Source organism: Anastrepha ludens, chromosome 6, assembly GCF_028408465.1.
Source record: "Anastrepha ludens isolate Willacy chromosome 6, idAnaLude1.1, whole genome shotgun sequence".
Classification (NCBI taxonomy): Eukaryota; Metazoa; Arthropoda; class Insecta; order Diptera; family Tephritidae; genus Anastrepha; species Anastrepha ludens.
The window spans coordinates 100,313,755-100,335,789 of NC_071502.1; the positions used below are offsets into that span (position 1 = coordinate 100,313,755).

General features: G+C 30.6%; 1 protein-coding gene across 3 annotated transcripts in view; it reads left to right on the top strand.

Annotated features, from left to right (window-relative positions):
- Window positions 1-19,995, top strand: part of LOC128865872 (CDK5 and ABL1 enzyme substrate 1) — a 91,079-nt gene extending 71,084 nt beyond the window's left edge. For 2 of the 3 annotated variants that reach the window (XM_054106261.1, XM_054106260.1), the window contains exons 3-10: window positions 7,957-8,331; window positions 8,516-8,639; window positions 8,716-8,870; window positions 12,911-12,943; window positions 16,073-16,187; window positions 16,271-16,461; window positions 16,593-16,797; window positions 16,865-19,995. In XM_054106261.1, the coding sequence (XP_053962236.1) occupies window positions 7,957-8,331; window positions 8,516-8,639; window positions 8,716-8,870; window positions 12,911-12,943; window positions 16,073-16,187; window positions 16,271-16,461; window positions 16,593-16,797; window positions 16,865-17,005 (1,339 nt within the window). In that variant the 3' untranslated portion in view covers window positions 17,006-19,995. The remainder of the gene's footprint in view (window positions 1-7,956; window positions 8,332-8,515; window positions 8,640-8,715; window positions 8,871-12,910; window positions 12,944-16,072; window positions 16,188-16,270; window positions 16,462-16,592; window positions 16,798-16,864) is intronic. The other variant, XM_054106262.1, reaches the window with a different exon arrangement.
- The last annotated feature ends 2,040 nt before the right edge of the window (window positions 19,996-22,035 follow it).

Genomic DNA, 22,035 nt, shown 5'->3' on the forward strand with positions numbered 1-22,035 from the left:
TTTTTTTACTTCATTTTTTTTAAATTTAGTTTTATTTTATTACCGTCTTTTACGTCTTTCGCGTTTTATACGTCTTTAAACATTTTGCAGCTTTCAATTTTTTTGATTTACTTTTTTTCTAATTTTGGTAATTAATTGATTTATTCATTAAGAATTAAAAATTTATAGAGAAATGGAATTTACAACTAAAATATTTAAAATATTATATATTTAAGAAAGCTTCATTCTTCTTTATCTCACTTCATATTTATTTCGATTGGGGAGTTTTTATAATCTTGTTAGTCTTTTTTTATTTTTTATTTTTCATAATTAATATATTAAATTTATTTGTTTAAAAAACTTGTCTTTTTATTTTTATTTTACATATTATAATTCGTTTATTATTTAATTTTTTTATTTTTATTTTTGCTTAATTTATTATTTTATTTTATATATATATTATTATTATATATTATTTAATTTTTTAATTTTGTTTTGCTTAATTTATTATTTTATTTTATATATATATTATTATTATATATTATTGTTATTATTTATTTATTTATTAGGTGCGCTACTAAGTTCTCGCTGTTTTTTTATGAAAATACGACTTTATTCTGAAAAAATGATGGTTACAAGTGTATCATTGAAAGTATTGCCTATCGCTGGCTACTACCTTTTCCCCATCTTTCTGGTAGATCTCGTATACTGTCGCGGTAAAACTGTTCATCTTTGGAGGCTATCCACGGATAAAGCCATTTTTTGATGTCTTCATATGAATGGAACTGCTGGTCAGCTAGACCATGTGCAATCGATCGGAACAGGTGATAATCGGACGGCGCAATATCTAGAGAATATGGCGGGTGGGGTAGGATTTGCCATTTCATTGTTTCCAGGTAGGTTTTAACGGGTTTGGCAACGTGAGCCTGAGCGTTGTCATGCTGTAGAATCACTTTTTCATGCCTCTTCGCAGTGCTCGGCTCAATCGGATCAATTGAAGTCGATACCGATCCCCAGATATGGTTTCGCTTGGTTTTAACAGTTCATAATAAATAACACCAACTTGGTCCCACCAAATACATAGCATAACCTGCGCAACGTGAATATTCGGCCGAGGCGACGACGTAGAAGCATGACCGGGCAATCCCCATAACTTTCTTTTCTTTGGATTGCTGTAATGAATCCATTTTTCATCACCCCTCACGATGTGATGAAGAAAACCCTTCCTTTTTTGCCGCTGGAGCAGTTGTTCACATGCGAAAACGACGTAACGACGTTCAACATCCCTTGGCTTTAACTCATAAGGAACCCAAGTCCCCTGTTTCTGAATCATTCCCAAAGCATGCAATCGCTTGGAAATGGATTGGCGGGTAATTCCTAATACTGAAGCTAGCTCCTCTTGCGTTTCGCAGGGATCCTCATTTAGCAATGCCTCCAATTCAGCGTTTTCGAAGGTTTTTGGCCTTCCTTCACGCAGACGATCGTCAACATTAAAATCACCGTTTTTGAAGCGACGGAACCAATCTCGGCACGTTGTTTCATTTAAAGCAGCGCCTCCATAAATTTTTTTGTAGCTCTCGATGCGCTTCAGCCGACTCCAATGAAATGGAAAATCAACACTTCCCGCAAATGATAATTATTCGGCACAAAATCAGACATTTTCACAATACCAAAAGTATATGATGCCAAAACAAAATCACTAATGTGTCGAAGCAGTTAGTTTACCATATGTCTAAGCTTGGTCTATGACGTTTAGGTTATGCTAGAATCGACTTGCACACACTGCTGGCGACATCTATTTACAAATAGCGGGAACTTAGTTGCGCACCTAATAATTTTTATTTATTTATTCATTAATTTCTAACAAAATTCAGAAGAGTCATTTAAGATATTAATTTATTATTATATATTAATATTATTTATGTTTTTTCATTATTTTTAATTTTTTTATTTATGTTTTCATAATAAATTTTTTCATATTTTCTTTTATTATTTTAAATTAATTATTTTTTTTTTTTTATATTAATCTTACTTTGGGTTTTTTTTGTATTTATTTTACTTTGATTTTTTATATATTTATTTTACTTTGTTTTACTAGGATTGAGTTCTTTAATAATTTTGAGCCTCTTTGGAAAATTTTTGTTTATATTTTTTTAAATTACTTTTTTTTGATATTTTATTGAGGGTTATTTATTTCATCATATCTTTATTTTTAATAACGTTATTTTTCGCTATTTTACTTGTAGACATTTTTTATTTTATTTTTTAAATTTTTTATATTTTATTTTACTTTTCTTATTTTTTATTTTATTTTGCCTTTTTATTTTACTGTGCTTTTTTTATTTTTTTCTTAATTTATTTTGTTGTGTTCCATTTCTTTTAATTTTCTTCTCAATATTTAATTTTACTTTACTTTTTATTATTTCATTTTGGTTATCTATTTTTGCTTCATTATATTAAAGTTTTGTTTGTAACTTTATTTTCTTTGTTAGTTTTCTTTTTATAATTTTTGTATATTTTATTGAATTTGTTTTTAATTATTTCATTAAAGAAACTTGCTATTTTTGTATAATTTGTTTTAATATTTAATATTATGTTTAATATTGCTTCTTGCTTATTTCATTTTATATGCATTGTTTTTATTCTATCATTAATTTTATTTATTAAAAAGATTTTTTTTCTAATTTAAACATTTTTTTTATTTCGTTTTGTTTAATAATTTGGTATTTTTGTAGTATTTGTATTTTTTATTATAGTATTTGAAATTTTATTTTTATGTTTTTTTAATATTTTTTAAATTTTTTAAATTTTTTTAACATTTTTTTATTTCATTTTATATATTACAATTTTTTTATATTCTTATTCTTTTTATATTTTTTGAATATATTTTTATTTATTCATGTATTTTATTTAGTTTTATTTTCTATTAATGTTGCTTTACCAGTTTAATTGATTTATTCGTTTTGTAGTGGTCCTCTTGTGATTTGCCATATCTGCATTTGTATTCATTCACACTCGGCTACGTGTGTGTGGCTTCTGACGATGGCGTTATAGCAAAACCCTATCTGCAGCTAACACTTTACAGCTCGAATATGTTTTTTTTTTTTTATTGCCTTTTCTTCCTCATTCGCGCATTGTATTAACTTGAGTTTCGACTGCACAAACCGAACAAGAAATTTTATAAATATAAAATTCTCAAGGCCCTTTATCATTTAGCGTATGTGGCCTTTTTTTTTTGTTTTTTGCTGATGTGCTCACTAAATGAAAAATTTGTGTCTGCATTGCAGCAGAGGCGTGTACGTACAGTTCGCTTTAGATGTGTAGTTTTGTTTTCGTGTTGTTTTTCTTCAACATTTCTGTATGAAACATAAAAATAAACCTACAACAAAAACTCCGAAAATTTCAACTTCACTAACCTTAAGAAACACACATGAAATTATACAGAAAATGTGGGTATACTTTTTAGTATAGTGTACATGTTTGCTGTTGAATTTTGTGCGCCTGCTGCTTTTAAGATTGTTGCATAAGATTAAATGTTCTTTCTACATAGAACGGAAATCGTCTGCAAAGCCAACAAATACATACTCGTGTTTATGTGCTATGTGTGGGTATGGCTGATGCAGGATCGGTCGAATTTTTGCTCGATCGCAAGCAACTGTCTGCTTGTTGCGCAACTTTGTTCGCCTGGCACGAATTCTTGACCAAACAGATCTGTTTTTCTTTCATTCTGTCTACTGTTGCTTCTTAGTTCGCCTCCAATAAGAAATTGGCTGTTTGCCTCTGAGCGTACATTTTTTATTTCGTTTGTCTTTTTGTGCTACTTCAATCGAGTAATTTTTGTTTATCCAAAGTGCTGATGAGCAACTCGTGCGGAACAACGCAGATGGGCACAATTTTGCTTGATTTGGAAATGAAATAAAGATACGCAGACCTCCGTTAGTAAACGAAAATAAAACAAATACCACAAACCAACGAAATCCGTGCGACCTAGTCCTGTCAAAATTGGATTTCTATTATTTTCGAAAAACATACATATGTATGTATGTACATATTTCCATTGCCAAAAACATTCAAATTAATTTTATATTATTTACGAATAATGTTAGGGCAGTTCCCAATTAAGTGCGAACAACCTATTTTCATGCCGACACAACAAAACGCACAAATATTTGCCATCATAATTTGCAAATGTCGTGGTTCCAGATCATTTGCACTTAGTAATTGTGAGTTATCCTATTTGTGTGGCATTTCTATGTGAAATTATCTTTATCCCTTAGTACTAATTAGCATAATTATTGTCTAGAATTTGTGTTACAAAAATGTTGGTATAAAAATATGACATTCCTATTAAAATGCTGGAAAATTGCTTTACCGTAAATTAGTAGCTCAAGAAATCTTACAAAAAAGAACACACCAATTAAAAAAAAAATTGATTTTATACTAAATGCTTTTGTAGGCTTGTCCCAAACTAACAAAAATGATCTTTTGTCATTGTTCGGCTGTGTTCACTATTCTCGTGTTCTTTGTGTTTCACAAAGATTCACAGTCCCCGACTGACTAACTGATGACATATATAAATATTTAATCGGGTGCTTTTAAAACGGGTATTTTTTAAAACCATACAACTGACCAGGAAATAAATAATTTTTTAAATTAAAACTATTTTATATGATTTTTTTTAGGGCAAGCCTATTTGTATTCTAGTGTAGAAGCAAGAAATTCGCCCGTTTTTTGGAGCGCTGTATAAAGGAAACAAAAAAAGTTTTACCATCCCGTTTTTTTTATCATATATTTATAACAAAATTATGCGCAGTCAAAGTAGGTGGTCCAAAAAAACGAGGGTGTCCTAGCGTGCATGATTCTAACACTCCTAGTGATCTCAAAAATAATTAATTAATTATAGATGTCGCTATCGAATGAGCTCGGACAAGTTAATAAACATTTTTTTCACAATATGGCGGATGTTTGAAGAAAACAAAACTTTTTTGCATATTTTTTGAACAATTCCAATTTTGTTTTAAATATTAAATGAAAAGTTATAGTTTCGAGCTAAGATTATCCGAGAAAGGAATGTATAAAGAACATCCTCCCCAAATTTCAATTAAATCGGTTAATTCGAACTCGAGATATGCTTACCGCCAGCTCGAAAAAAGTAGTTTTGAGAAAAAGGCGTTCAAAGTTTTCTGACAAGACGGATCGGAAGCGATGCCATGTCAGCAAAAAGGCTATAACTCATGAAATAAGAGGAATTTTAAAAAATCCTCTTAATGTCGTATTCTTAAATGTCTTTGTAAATATGCAAAAAAAATTTGGATTTTTTCAAAATTGTGCACTAGAATACCCCCTTAAAGTGGGGATGTATCAAATATCATTAAATAATCATTTATGTTATGATTTGCATATATTTGAATATGAATATGGAAACTGTTAAAAAAATTCCGAATTTTTATTTCATGGCTGCCTTTACCTTATTATGTTTTTCTAAAATATAGAAACGATTTTTCTGCCAACCCAATTTTAAAAAAACTTTAATGTGCACGTCAACGTATTTCTAATTTTAATAATTATTGCGAACATTAAATGATGAAATGATGTGATTCAAATCCCTTCAGTTCATAAAAAAGATTACAAAATAATTATTGTTAAAATATATCAATTTCAAATCAAATATTTTTTATGCAGTGTCGTCAAATTGCAAGAAAATTTTTATATTTCTGACGTACATTATTAGATGGCAACCCTGTTGAAAATGAGAAATTGCAATTTACAAATGTATTAATTCTTTTTTGTCGGAAAGTTTATACCTTAAATTCAGTTGGTAAGAATTATAAAATTACTTTTACTTCGATATATGGCAAGCCCGTGCGTTGGAAAGGTAATTTTTATAGTTTTTATATTTTGAATAATAAACGTTTTGGAAGAAGCACGTCGAGCAGAAGGTCTCTCGAACACTAAAAGTCTTCTGGCACTGTAAGAGAACCTTTGGCAAGACATGTGGTCTAAGACCGCCGCTAGTACACTGACTGTACATCACCCTGATTAGACCCATTATTACATACGCCTCCGTAATATGGTGGAAAGCCACAATGGTTAATTCCAGAGTAAACCCTAAACAAGCTACAGAGAAGTGTGTGCTTGGGTATCACAGGTGCCATGAGTACGACTTCTGGTGATGCCCTTAATGCCATTCTGAATTTGCAACCTCTAGATCTTCAAATTCGAAAGGAAGCAATGAAGACGGAGTCTGGGGAAATTAAGTAAGCACTGGCCACTGTCAGATATACCACCAGTTGTCAGAGCGGTACACACCGTTATCGATGCCGGTGGACAATCGGGTGCCTGTAGTTAGCTTCGGTTTGAAGTATGACGTTTTGATCCCAGATAGAGATCAATGGTTAAGTGCAGAGAACCTATTAACGGGATACCAGCACACTTTCTACACCGACGGATCCAAAACCAGTGATAGAAGCGGATCTGGATGGTATTTAGACGAAGACACTAAGTACTTCTATGTCACAGGACAAATGGCCACAGTATTCCTTACGGAACTCTATGCTATCCTGAATGTGACGTATTGGCTAATTGAGAAAAAGTGGCGGGGCAACAGTATTGGAATTTGTAGTGACAGTCAAGCTGCACTGAAAGCCCTTGCTAACCCACGCTGCTCTTCGAAGTTAGTCAGTGAATGTAAGACAAAACTGAACAGTGTAGCAAAACACAACAAAGTTAGTCTTATTTGGGTGCCTGGACATTGTGGTATTGCAGGCACCGAGTTAGCTGATAAATTGGCAAATGAAGGCTCTGCAAGTATGCCACTAGGTCCTGAACCCTTTCTAGGAGTCAATTCCGCATCGATTCAACTGTGGATTGACGACTTATGAGGTCTACCCAAAGAGGACGTTGGTCTGGATTGAACTCGTGCAGAGTAGCCAAGTGCTTTGTGGAAGAAACAAACAGAAAAGTAGTGAGAGTACTGGTGCGTGTAATCACAGGGCACAACGTCTGCGGTCAGCATATGGCTACCATGGGGGTCGTAGACAGCCCGATATGCCTATCCTGTCTTGAGAATGACGACACTGCAGAACATTTTCTCTGTCGCTGTCCTGCATTTTCCAGAATCAGACTTAGGATATTAGGTTGCGATATACTGAGTGTGGATAAAGTTCATACTCTTCCTCTTCCGGATCTCTTAAAATTCATCAATGAATCCAGAGATTTGAGGAAGAGTGACCACAAACTAATTTATCCGTTTTTACCATCCACCTTTTATCTTTCCTATCTGTATTCTTTCTACTTAAATCTATCCGGGTGTAGTACAATGGTCTACTGACTGAGTGCTTGGACTTGTCCAGCCCCCCACAAATCTAATCTAATCTAAAACGTTTTGCAGTAAACCTCTGAAATAATATTTGTACGAAAAAAAGTTCTCTCTTTGTTTTTTTTTTTCTCTTTTTATGTTCATTCTAAAATATTGGTAACGTCTCGTTGTGCTTGACTAGTTTACTACAAGTTTTCGAGTCATGAATTTATGCTAATTCTTAGTCACCGCTGAAATTTGCAATTCCCACATTATGACAGTCTACTGAGGTTGCTATCATAATCGAGTTTAGCGCGCTCTATCTTTCCCCCTCTCTGTTTACTTTTTTATCAGTTGGATAAAATGTTGACAAGATAAAGTGAATGCCTTGCTTCATAGAACAAAAAAGAAGTCAGTTTAGTGCAGAAATTACGTGAATAAAAGCGCATAAATTTATAGTTATTTTGATTGTTTGAAAATTGTATGTAAAAAAAATATTTATAAAAATAATTAGCAAGTGATGAAAAACTTAGTCGAAAAGTACATACCACAAAAAAAATTATACAAAATTTCTATAGGTCATGTCAATGCCCTTATTCATAACTTTTTCAATATTTGCCAAAAGACAAAATGGAGGTCTCATATTCTAATCATTTTTTCTTCTCTTCTTTTTTTTGTAGAACCTTCAGTAATGGCGCCAATGATGCCAATATCATGCCGGAACGTCGTGCGCGTCTCAATACGGCACCTGGTATGCGGATGGGCGTCAGTAGTGGTAGTGGCAAGCGATCGTGCAACATAATACACGGTTCCACACACATCACTGACGATAGCAGTACGGAGAGCTTGACACCCGGCAGTTTTCCGGGCAGTTTTACTGGACGTGGCAGTATCAGTAAGAGCGTACAAATCAACGATGCAAAAGATTTACGTTTCCTCAATACACAAGCGCACAAACAGCATCAATACAAGGATGAGCGCGTGGTGCTGATGTCACGCAAAGTGCCATTCTTCATTTTCTCGGCATTGCCGTACTATAAGGGTAAAAATGGCAGGTGAGTATTAGGTGGTTAATGAAGGGAAATGTTGAAGTGAACAAATTGTATTTTATTTCAAAATACTGATAATGAAATGTGGTGATTTAATTTAGTTGCCAAAAATCAGAAATTATCAAATTATTTTAACAAAATAATAATTTTTGTAATTTAATAATTAATATTCCTCATATTTATCATACAGAGCCGAATTGCGTAAAGAGGGCCGTCGTCGCAACACATCCGGTTCACGTCCTCTATCAGCAATCAACGATGCACCCTTCGATCCATTCGACTTGTTGGGCATCGAAAAGGGTGAAAGTGGGCAGGTGGGTGGCACTTGAATTTCAATTTCAGCGAAACAAAACAACAACAAAAAACATAAATTAATTGAAATCGTTACAGGAAATCTCCTATGGACATCTACTCATTCCGTCACGTCACTATGGCAAGGAGAGTAAGAGCAAACATGGGGGCGGCACTACAGGCAACACGTCAGTGCTGGATAATCAAATGGAAATTACAAGTACAGCAGCACTTAAAAATCATGGTATCGCCAGGTACGCGAGGAGCTTAGTTAAGGCATAGAAAATAGTTGAACGAAAGTGCTTCTCACACTGCTCTTGCAACAACTCACCCACACAGTTATATAATCACTCACACATATACGGATTCTTCATTGGCATTAGTTAGGCACTTTAGCTTTCCATTTGCATTTCACATTTCAACCAAAAGGAAAGGAATTGAAAAAATACATTCAAACCGCCTCTCATACCGAGCTTATACATACTATTTACTAACCATCTTCAAATTGCTAAAAAAATTTCTCAGTTTAATGTCTATTAAAATTATCAGAAATATTCATCGATGTACATACCACAGTTCGGTTGCCTTTTAGTGCGCAGCAAGAACTTAAAAGCGAAACGCAATATCGAACCAATCTCGCACATATGTATAGTACAATCTATCGATTTTATATTTTTTGTTGCCGGCCACCAACACTGACGGCTTACCAACATTTTGACAAGGTGCAAGCGTATTATTTTAGTTTTACCTTACCGGCTTTTGTATAAAACGAAAATCGGCGTCCTCCCACACAAATTGCGTCGTTTCACCACCGTCTTTAGTAGTGTCAGCGTGCGTTGATTGCATTTGATACCTATTACGTGCATATGTAATTAGGCACGCAATTTTCTAATATTTTTGTGGGTGTGTCAATTTACTTTTTTTGCCCGAAAATAGCCCGGGTGTCTTAGGCCAACCAATGGCATGATCTCACTCGATAGAGATTTTATTGGTAAACACTAGGTTTTCGGCGTATGAGACAATAGTAAAAACTGAGACATCAAGCCGGTTAGTACTCGAAAAAGAGCGTTTTTAATTTAGGTGAAGTGTTGGGGGAGAAATAACTTTGGTACATTATTGTGCGCCTACCTTGGAATTGATATATGAATCCACCAAAAATTGTGCATTTACATATTTTAATCAGTAACTGAAGCATTGTTTACTCAATTAATGTCATTTTATTGACCTCAGCTTGAATTATGATTCAAAAGAAGCCTAATGTGGTACTCTTACACTACCAAATTAAGCTATATGTGACAAATGAAGGTTTTCGAAGAGAATTTCCAAGTTATTCATCAAGTATTCGTTGTTGATGGCGGAGAAAAAAGTGAATGTGTTGAATTAGCAGCAAATATCTGAAAATATTAAAAACATTAAAAAAGTGTAAGCGCTAGTTTTTGTTGTTGTAGCAGCATAAATATTTCCTTCACATGTACGGAAAATACTGCTGGAGTGACAGTCCTTGACCGGATATAAATCCGGCGGGTTCCAGTAAAGTAGAACCAGCTGTCATGGGAGCGTATAACCGCTAGTAGTTGTTGTTGCAGTAACAGCATAAAACATTTCCCAGAAATGCTTAAGGAATGCTGCTGATGTGATAGTTCCTGACCGGCTATAAATCGAGGTCTTTCCGGTAACGTCGAACCGACTGGCGTTGGAACAAAGTAGGAGTACTCGCCTGCAGCTATTACTCATACTGATGCTCACACAAATTTTAATTGCTAAAAAAAGTTGTAATCAGCTTTTGTGGCCATTTCCAGTGGGACACTCTTTTCAGGTAGCCTTGATGTAAGGCGTACATTGACGTTGGCATATACGAAGGGTTATAAAATTAATCATTCAATTATGTTTTTGAATAGTTTTTTTACTAAATAAAAGAAAAATTAATGATTTTAAGTGGTGCGAATCTTTATTTTGACTTTTGCGCGCTCCATTGATTGTCTGCTGTCTAGTTTACAAGTGTCAAATATGTTTGAAATTATGAATCTTCGAATAGGGTGATTAATTTTGCGCCACCTGTATTTGTGTGTGTGTGTTATTGTATTTTATTAATGCTATTAAAATATGATTAACGTACGACGCCACTTGCCAAAATTATAAATTTCCTGATAGTGTGATTAATTTTGCAATTTATTAAAATTATGGATAATAGAGACGTGGTATTGGTATGTTGAGGACTAATTTCCTCGCTTCTTAGCATCAGGCATATCTAACCTGAGATCGGTTCAATTAGCTTGTGAGTAACTAATAACTGCTCACATTTCTTCTGCTCGAAATTTGAATAAAAAATTATAGCTTTACTATTGAAATGGTTGAAGTGCCGGTCTGGCACTCCTCAAGTAGCACTAAAGCGCCGTTTTGATAAGCTTTACTATTACTTTCAAATAAATTTATTTTTCAAATATTTTTTTTAAGTTATAATTACTGTAAAAAAATACTCGTACATAATGTCAAAATAACTTTTATTATGATAAATCACTGTTTTATTTGATTTATTTTTTTATTTTATTTTTTTTATTCCTCTTGCTTTATTTTATTTTTATTAATTTTATTTTACTTGTAGTCTTATTAGGTTTTTTAAATTTCTGTATTATTATTTAATATTTTAATTTTTTATTTCTTTATTATTTATTTTTCTAATTTTATTATTATTATTATTTTTTATTTAATTTTTATTAGGCTTTTTTATTATTATTTAATCTTTTTATTTCTTATTTCCTTTATTTCCTTTTATTTATTTTTATTTTTTTATAAATTTTTTTTTTTTTTAATTTAATATATTTTTTTGTTGTAATTTTTTTAACGGAATTTTTATTATTTTTTATTTTATGCAATTATTACTATTTTTTTCTTTGTTTTTTTTTCTTTTTTTATTTGCTTGTTGTTTTTTTTTAATTTTTAATAATTTTTTGTTTTTAATTTTTAGTATTTTTTTTAATTTTTAGTAATTTTTTTTTAATTTGTTTTATTATTGAATATTTTTATTTTCCTTTTTTTTCTCTTTTTTTAATTTTTTTATTTGTGTTATTTTTTTTAATTTTATTTTTGTTTTATTTGTTTTTTAATTTAAAATTTTCACTTGTCTTCTTTTTATTTTTTGTTATTAATTGTAGTTTATGAGGCCTTTAACTTTTTTATTATTATTTAATATTTGTATTTTGTTATTTGTAATATATTTTTTATTATTACCAAATAATTATATATATATTTTTTTCATTTGTTTTACCATTACTTATTAATTATATTTTTTTATTTTCAATTTAATAACATTTTTTTTATTAATTTTTTTAATTTTATTTGCATTATTTTTTTTTAGTTTTATTAATTTGATTGTTATTTATTTTTATTCATTTATATTTATTTATTTTTATTCATTTATATTTATTTTTTTTTTTTTTTGTTGTTATTTTTTTTTAATTTTTTTGTTTTTATTTTTTTGTTTTTATTTTTTTTTTAATTTTTTTTTCATTTGTTTTAAATTTTTTGTTTTTGTTTTGTAGTAATTTGTTTTTGTTTTTATTAATTACGTTTCAATTGTACACATTTTGTATAGGTATATTATGTAAGTACAAATCGTATGCATCAGCTGAATAAAGGCGATTTTGTAGTTGTTTATTATTTTAATTTTTTCTGCTGTACTTTAGTTCCTGTTCATTTTCTCGCTTAAGAGCGCTTTTTGTTATTCGATCTGATTTAGATTATTAAATATTTCTTGCATTTTGACACTTTCGTCATTTTTTGTACCGCATATTACATGTTTTCTACGCAGTCGAAAAAATATACAGGAAAAACAAAAAAAAACGTTTTCAAAAGAAATTCGAAACCATTTGCTGGGGCATAAATTGCGGATACTAACATAAATTTTATTAATATTTTTGCTGATGGAATTTTTTCGCGTAAGCAAATTTAATATATTTCTTTTGATTCAAGCAAATTGCGTCGCAATTATTTGAAAGTCGAGTGGCAAATATTTACGTTAATTCCTTGTCTTCCTTTGGTGTTTGTTTTGTTTTGAAATTTGAGAACTACGACACTTTTTGGAGTAGGGCGAGAATTTTGTTTCTTTTTTTACCTTAACCAATTGCACACAATTGCAAAATATGTTGTTGTTTTACTATATCCAACTAGAAATTGCACATTTTGCTATCTACTAAACATAACAAAAACTTCCAAGCACAGTTATATACTGCCAATTGCTATCAAATGCAAACCAATTTTAATTTGGAATCTTATTTTTTGCGTATTATATTTACAGGACGAAAGTTATAACCTGGCAAAAGGGAAAATGGTAATTAAAAAAAGAACAAAAAATACTTAAACCAATTTTTGGCGTAAAAACTGTACAATTTAGTTGTTTAATTATAGTTTTGAAAAATCTGTGTTATTTAACGGATGATAATTGGTTTCAAAGTGTTTCTTCAAATTATGAAATTTGTGAAATTATATTTCTTAAGCTATGAAATTCCTAAGTATTTCTAAATAGTCTTTGAACGCAACGAAACCAATTTTCGAATTCGAAAGCTAGTATGCGGGCGCATGTTGAAAATATTGATGTCAAGGCAAAGTAATTTAAACAAAAAAAAACTAACATTGGCAACTGAAAATTAATTTCGTAATGAAAAATTTACTATTAATTGCAAAAATAGCGTATCTCATAATTTCTTAAATGTTGTACATTTTTTTTTAAATTAATAAACAAAACAAATGAAATAATAACCATCAAATTTTGAATAATTTTGTATGGTATATTTTGTAATTTAAATTAAATTAAATTAATTCTTGCTTAAGTAAAGCTAAACTAAAATAAATTAAATTAACCTATCTTTAATTAAAGTCAGAAAGGCAAATTTGTGGTCTGCCTCCTGTTATAAATAATTTGAAAAGCCTAAAAAAGTGCTAACAAAAAAGTCAAAATGATCAAAAGTATGGCTCGAATTACTCGAAAAAGCGCGATATTCTCGATCTCCTCATATTCGAAAATTTTCGAGAAATGCGCATCAAACTGGTGAGCGAGAGTACTCGTGGCTCAATTGCACGATCTCCTCGAAAAGTTTCAAACAAAATCGAGCGATCTAATTTATTTTAGTTTAGTTTAACTAAAAGTCTGTAAGCAAATTAAAAAGAATCAGCTTTCTTTTTGAAAATTGTACCGAGTAGTAATTACGCGCGCAATCATTCGGTTATGGCGGCAACTAAAATTAAATTAAATCATATTTAATAAAATAACGTAAGATTCAAATAAATGGTGCTAAACTAAAATGAACTAGACCAAATGCTATTGAATTAAATTAGAAGAAAAAAAGATTAAATAAAAAAAATAAAATTAAATAAAACTAAATTAAATAATCGCAAATCAATTCGAATTAAATTAAATTTGAACTGAATTGAATTGAAGTAAATTAATTTAAGTTCAATTGAATTAAATGAAGAATTTTAAAGTTTTTTATTATATTCTTTGTTTTGTGATATTAATTAAAAAAAAAAAAATTTAAATTAATTTATTAAAATTAATTTTTTTTTAATTTTTTTTTTATTTTTTTTTTTATTTTTTTTTTTATTTTTATTTTTCTTGGTTTTTTGTATCGCTCGAATCGCTGTTTTTGTATTCATGTAACAACTCTCTTGAGACATTAAGTAATTATGATAATTAAATTGAAAAAGTTAAATGAATTCAACCGACTTCAATAGAAATTCATTTAATATTATATAATTTTTTTGTTTTTTTATTAACGATTCTTATTAATTTTTTAGAAGCGTTGTACAATTGCACCATAAAAAAGAATACTATTAAGTAATTTTCATTTGATAATCCACCGAAATTAATTTAAAATTTTATGAAATTAAATAAAAGTCTAATCAAATTAATTTTAATTTAATTTTAATTGTTTAATATTAATTTAATTTAAATTTTGATGAATTTAATTCACATAAATTAAATAAAAGTCTCATCAATTAAATATAAGTCGAGTCAAATTATTTAAAAATTTAATGAAATTAAATAAAAGTCTTATAAATTAAATAAAGGCTTCCCAAATTAATTTAAAATTTTATGAAATTAAATAAGTCTAATCAAATTAATTTTAATTTAATTTTAATATTAATTTAAATTTTAATGAATTTAATTCTCATGAATTAAATAAAAGTTGAGTCAAATTAATTTAAAATTTAATGAAATTAAATAAAAATCTCTTAAATTAAATAAAAGTCTGCTCAAATTAATTCAAAATTAGATGAAATTAATTCACATAAATTAAATACGAGTCTAATCAAATAAATTTAAATTTTAATGAAATTAATTCTCAATAATTAAATAAAAGTCTGATCAAATTGAATTGAATTAAACTGAATTAATTCAAATTGGCATTCCACTTAAACTATTGCAAAGCTTAAACGATAGTTTAAACTTCTTATAGGCGCGAAATTTCATATTTGATGCAAAGTCAATAAAATGTCGATACATAAAATATCCAAAATAAGATTTACCAAAAATAAAATAAATAAAATACTCAAACTTCCGTTAGGCGCAATCGTTTGAAACAAGAATAAGCGCAGATGTTGTTGTTGTAATAGCATAAAATATTTCCAATAAATGTTTTAAGAATGTTCCTGACCAGATATAAGTTTGGGGTCGTTCTGGCAACCTGAGCCCAACTGCAGTAGGAACGCGGAAAAATGTTCATAAATGTATATTAATACTCGTAAAAAAGTATATTTGAAAAAGAAATAGTAATAATAATTACTGCTATTGTTTATTATTTTGGTATTATTATTATGCGTATTTTTTTTAAATTTATAATATCAAAAATTTATTATTTCGAAAATTGCTATGAATACTCGTAAAGAAAAAATTATGCTTGAAAACACAAACCAAAAAAATTAATTACTGTTGTTTATAAAAAAATGTATTATTTAAAAAAAAAAATCCTAAATACTACTTAAATTGTAATATATGTATTTAAAAAAACATCCTCGGAAATATTTAAAGCCAAAGCAGGTTTAATGTTTCAAAACATCATTGCAGCAACAAAAAATCGTCGCTTATATAAACCAGATCTGTTGCGCCTAACGGAGGGTTAACTAAAATAAATATCAAGTGATTTGTTTAAGTCGTAGTGTGCGTTTTCGCTTATTATTTTAATTTACCGTTAGATACTAAACCACTAACATTTGCATACAAAATATACTAACAACATAAGAACATAATGCGCTGTCATAACTCCCCACATAATACCCCAGCATTACAAAAGCCATAACAAACATAATTTCACTAATTAATTTTGTAACACAAAATACATTTTTTTCCTTTGATTTGCATGTCCGCGTCATAAAATCGTTTGTACTGACTGTTTAATTTAAAAGATTGCGCTTAATTGAAATGTGATTTTTATTTTAATTTTTATTTTTTTCCCCTATTAAGGTGCTTTACTTATGACAACAACAATCGCAATAGCACCGCAAGTCCCACACCGGATATAAAATTGGATTTGGATGATAATTTGATATTGAGCGCCGATGGCACGCGCGGCATGCAGGTGAGTTGTTTTGTTTACAATAAATTTTGTGTAATATTGAATTTCATGCAAATATTTCTCGTTTTTTTCTCTCTGCCTTGCAGTTCCAATATTCTGCAAATATTTTAGATGATCCCGAGCTGATTGCTGGCAAGCATCGCACTTTGCTAACATTCACCTCGTATATGACATCGGTGATCGATTATGTACGTCCATCGGATCTGAAGAAGGAATTGAATGATAAATTTCGTGAGAAATTTCCGCACATACAATTAACGCTGAGCAAGTTAAGAAGGTGAGCGAGACGTATTCAAACACACCTGCCTCAACACTCAACTTAGTGGTTATTTGCCGACGCGCTACTAACCACTCTCGCTCCGCCAAACTGGAAACCCCATAAATTAATCAATATTTTCTTTCTTCTAGCATTAAGCGCGAAATGCGGCGCATCAACAAAATGGACAGTCGCATCGATTTGGTCACCATTTCACAGGCATACGTCTACTTTGAAAAACTCATCTTGGGCAATTTAATTAATAAAAGTAATCGCAAACTATGCGCAGGCGCTTGTATGCTATTAAGCGCCAAAATGAACGACGTTAAAGGTGAAGCGTTGAAAAGTTTAATTGAGGTGAATATGCGTGCATTTGAAATGTGTTTGCCTTTGAGCTATAAAATCTCTGCCTTTCACTTCACAGAAAACCGAAAATGTATTTCGTCTCAATCGTAAAGAGCTAATCGCTTCGGAATTCGCTGTACTTGTGGCATTGGAGTTCAGCTTGCATGTACCCATGCATGAGGTGTTGCCGCATTATCAGCGTTTGCTATACGAATCCTAGAATTGGCCGAAACGCTTCGCCGAAAAACGCCTGGTAGCGGTGACATCTCGTGTCTATTTTCGGCGGCGCCATAGTAGTAAAAAATGAAATGTAGTAAATAAGGAAATGGAATGAGCGTAATTTGTACAGGAAAAAAGGAAATTGTGTAGGCGAAAGAAAGGAACTCTTTTAAGGCAATATTGGCCACGATTGAAATTATAAGTAAGCCAGTTACAAGAGTGAATAAAAAGCAGTTTGCAAATGCAAAAAATTTATTAAGCTATTTTGCAAAGTTTTGAAGTCGAAACCTTTTAAAGTAGTAATCGTAAGGAAATCGTAAATTTAACGCTGAGCAAAATGAATTGCAACGATATTTTGGAAAACAAAAATTTGTACTTAAAGGCTAAGCGAGCAGACAAAAAACATTTTAATAGTGTATAAGAAAATATTTATAAGTAAAATAATTAGTCAGCATTGGCGACTTTTTTTATAGAGGAAATTTAATTTGAACATTGGGCACAGCAACAAACAGAAGAAAGCGTTAAGAGGTGGTTAGGGATAGTCAGAGGCACGAAAAAGTGATGATTTTTAATCTTTTTTTTTTTGCTAGTCAATTGCTGTATTTTACAATAATAAAAACATAGCATTAATACATCCTGTTTCTTGACTTGACTTTAGTAAAATAAAAAAAAAAATTAATAATTGTAAAAATTACCGCTGTTTGTGTGGAGCCCGTTTCTCTAGAAGTCCCGTGCGGTGATCACACAAGTCCTTGGAGATTCTTCTAAAATCAATCGGATAAGAGAAATTAATTTTATTAATAGATAATCTTGTGCCTGATCGAAGCTTTTTTTTCAAAATTAACAATATGGCGGCCTCAGGAAATATTTTTCAGATTTTTGAGAAAAAAAACCGACAATTTATTGTTAAAAAAAATTGAAATTTTTGAAAAAGTTCCTTGGATCAGGCACGAGTTTTTTATTTGTTTCAAAAGTAGTAGACATTCTATTGAAATCTACCAAGCTGTTTTTAAGTTACAGTGATCACCAGTTCAAAAAACATAGTTTTGGGAAAAACGCATTTAAAGTTTTGCTATCGATTTAAGTAGAGTTAAACGAGTTATTTAATTACTTACTCTGTATCATATATTCCTGGGCCATATAATAGTTCTTCAGCCGTCATAGCAGCTCCCAAAATATCGCTTTGCTGTTGCCTGCGTAGCATTCCACCTTCTCGAGTGTTATCGTTAGCGCGCTTATCTGTCACTTTCATACGTGCAGCTGCTAGCTACTTGCTCTCGAACGCTCCGAAGCGCCCTAGCGCCCTTTGCTAATTGTTGAATAACGCGAAAAGTACTTGTCGGACTCACTTCAAATTTTCACACAATATTTTTAACATATTTTACTTTAAGAAAATGCAAAAAACATCAAATTTTTGAAAATTTTGACTACCCCTAACCCCTTAAAGCGTTTCTACACTTCAGTGTAAGTGGAATATGTAAGTGGGGCGCTAAACTTATGCGTTAAACTAATTCCTGTACTTAAAGTGAGAAAAAAATTTTGTATTTAACTGCTGTTTCACTTGTAACAAACGAAAAGAGTTTCTATTTTACCCATAGATAATTGGTCAAATGTACAATGAAATAATTTACACACATACATATATAAATTAAATAATGAATTAGCGGAATATTAACAGATAAGGCTTTTAAAAACTAAACGAAATTTAATTAGAAGTAATGCAATACCAATACAAATACAAACATTGGAAAAAAGTAAACGAAAATTAAATAATTGTCAATCAACCAAATGCTTTGGAAATTTGAACGAAAATCAATGATGACGAAATTAAAAGCAAAAAGAAAGAATTTAACGAAATTTTTTTTGTATAGAAAACATTTTGAAAATGTCTTAAGTAGCATAAAACCGCTACGCGGGCTAAATAGAAAAATTAATAAATAACAAAAAAACAGAAATAGATTCTTTAAACCAAATGTCTTTTTTTTTGGAATTTTTGTTTTTTTTTAATTAATACAAAATCAAAAATGCAAACGAAATTCATTTGATCTGTTATAAATTTATTCAAATTTCGAGTCATCTAGTCGTGATCATATCTCCTAGCTTCACTTAGCGTATTGCTTAGATTTTAAATTAAACCAAAAAAAAAAAAAAAAAAAAAAAAACGGTCGACCAAAATAAGCTTACACACATTTTCTTGACTAAAAATAGTGCAAGAAGCACATAAAGCATACAAATTTCAATAAAAATTTTAATACAAACTTAGTGTTAAGTTTTTGAATTAAATTGAATAACTTACTCACCCACAAAATACAAAATGTTATTGAAAAGAAAAAGAAAGTAAGCACTAAAGTATAGTAGTAAGTAAAATCATATATTGTTCGCAGCTTAAGACTTTCTGAAAACAAAAAAATACATATAATATATATATACATAAAATATTTAATGTGAAATTTTGTTTACTTCTTATGCTTATGCGATGGCGTTTTGATATTTGTATGTATTTAAGAATTATAAAGTTTATGCTGCGCAGTACATATTTGAAGTTTGTGCGTGAGAACGTGAAAATGTATGTATAAGTGTTTGTATGCTTGCCAGAAATATTTATGTACAATAGCTGAGCGTGTTTTTGTAATATTCACAAACAACATTTCTTTGGTCTAGCCACGCATGTATGTATTATATTAAATACATTATATTTATATTTATATATATATATAAGAAGTTTTGCAAAACGTTTTAGTCTAAGTTGAAGTGCGTTGATTACAATTTTTATAAGCTTATAAATGTTTTTGGTTTTGGTTTGAGTTTTTAATATTTAATGTTTTACAATTTTTCAAAGATGTTTTTTCATTCACATGATTATGTATAAAAGTTTCCTTATTTTGCTCAAAGATATTTTACGAAATGTTAACCTTTTTTTATTGGAAGTTATATGTTTGTTTTGAAAACTATATTTTTTTAAATAAAAAGACAAATATGTATGTAACAGAAGTATTTTCTATTCTAGTATTTGATTTCGACTGAAGAACTACAGCCGCTGAAAAATACTTACCAGTTCAGTTTTTCAATAAAATCACTTAAGGCCTTCGCCTCATTTGAAATGGTGTGTTTGTGAGTGTGTCGTTAAGGGGTTATATACAGTTAGGATTTTCAAAAAATTGATTTTTTTATATATTTTTTTCTTCATATACAGGGTGAACGATATGAAGTGTTACCTATTCAAAACACCATAACTTTTTTCTGTGAAATTAGTTTTTATTGATTTCAAAGACAAAATTGTTAAAAATTGATTACAATTTTAACATATATTCACTTTAGCTCGATATGACCACCTTTTGCCTTGACTATAGCTTTCAAATGGTCAAAAAATTAGTTGCATGCTGCACGAATGTAATCTTGAGGTATTTTGGCCCGTTCTCGTATAATTGCTTTTTTCAGCGCATCCATACTGGCATATTTTTTAGTCCTCCCCTTGCTCTCCAAAATGGACCACACGGAATAGTCCATCGGTTTTGCGTCTGGCGAATTCTAAAGCCATTGAGAGGACGACATGAAGTGTGGAACATGATTTTTTAACCATTCTTGGTTCACACGAGCTTTAAGAGATGGTGCCGAGTCCTGTTGGAACGCCCATGGTCTACGACCAAAATGTTTGCGTGCCCACGGCTATAAAGCAGTTTCTAAATCATTTTCCCGATAATAAGTCGCATTCACTTTGACACCAGGCTCGATAAAAACGATTGGAGAGCGTCCATCAGCGGTCACAGCGGCCCAAACCATTACTTGAACTGCTCAATTGGGAATTTTTTTTCATCAGAAAACACAATGTTACTAAATTCGCCACGTTCGCGCAAGCGCAACAACTCCTTTGCTCTTTCGCACAGAATTTTTTTTTGCTGGCGTGAAAGATCGTGTGCTTTTGGAACTTGACCTTGAGCTCATTTTTCAATATGCGTCGAATGCTGTCTTGCGATAATTTCAGTTCCTTGGCCATTTTTCTTCCACTTCGACGTGGATTTCGTTCAAGTCTTCACTTTCCGAACCATTTCTGGCGTTGTTGCGGTTTTTTTTGGTCCACCTCCATAGCGTTTTGCAATACTACCAGTATCATTGTAACGTTTTGTAGTGCGATACACAAACATTTTATTCACTTTGAGGTGACTGAGCTCACGAACAGTGACTGGTTGTGATTTTCCAGCCAAATATAACGCAATCACACTATTACGTTTGAAATCCATCACAGAAATAAAAATTCAACAAAACTGAGACGCAAATGCTTTTGATGGCTTATAAACAATATATTGAACTGTTATTAGAACAATTTTGACGTTGCTGTCATGAGCTGTTTTACAGATACAACAGTGTAACACTTCATATCGTTCGCCCTGTACATATATTTGAATATTTTCGTAGTCACAAGCAAATTTGAAAGGGCGATTCAGAGTGCTTGTAAAGTGCTTTTCAAACTTTGAACCCGTTTTTCTCTCCCGGAGATCAGCTGTAGCTCCTTTCCAAACAAATAATTTTACTAATACAAATTTTTAGATCAATAAATTTAAAAGTTTTCTCAGAAAAAATTCTGGAGAACTAGCTTTTTTCGACCCCTTAAATTAAAAAATAAAAAAATTCTTTTGACCATACGAGGTTCGTTCAAAAAGTTGTCAGCCTTAAAAAAATAGTCTAAGCCGATTTTGATGAAATAAAATTTAAATGACGTAGAAATGATGTCGCTATCGATCATTCGGAAAAAAAAAATTTTTTTTGATTTTTTTCGGACCTTTAAAACAAAAAAACAAGCGTCAAAAACTGTTTTTCATCTTTGAACGTACGCCATTTTGTCAAATTTTATTTGTTTAAAGATCGTGTAAAACGGAAATGAAAAAAAAAAACAATTATTCTCGTTTGCAGTATTTTATGTTTTGATCCATTGTTAAAAAATATAAATGTTTTCTTGGCCAATTTTGGATTTGGCCAAATTTTTTTTCGGACCTTTAAAATCAAAAAGAAAAGGCGTCAAAAAACGGGTTTTCA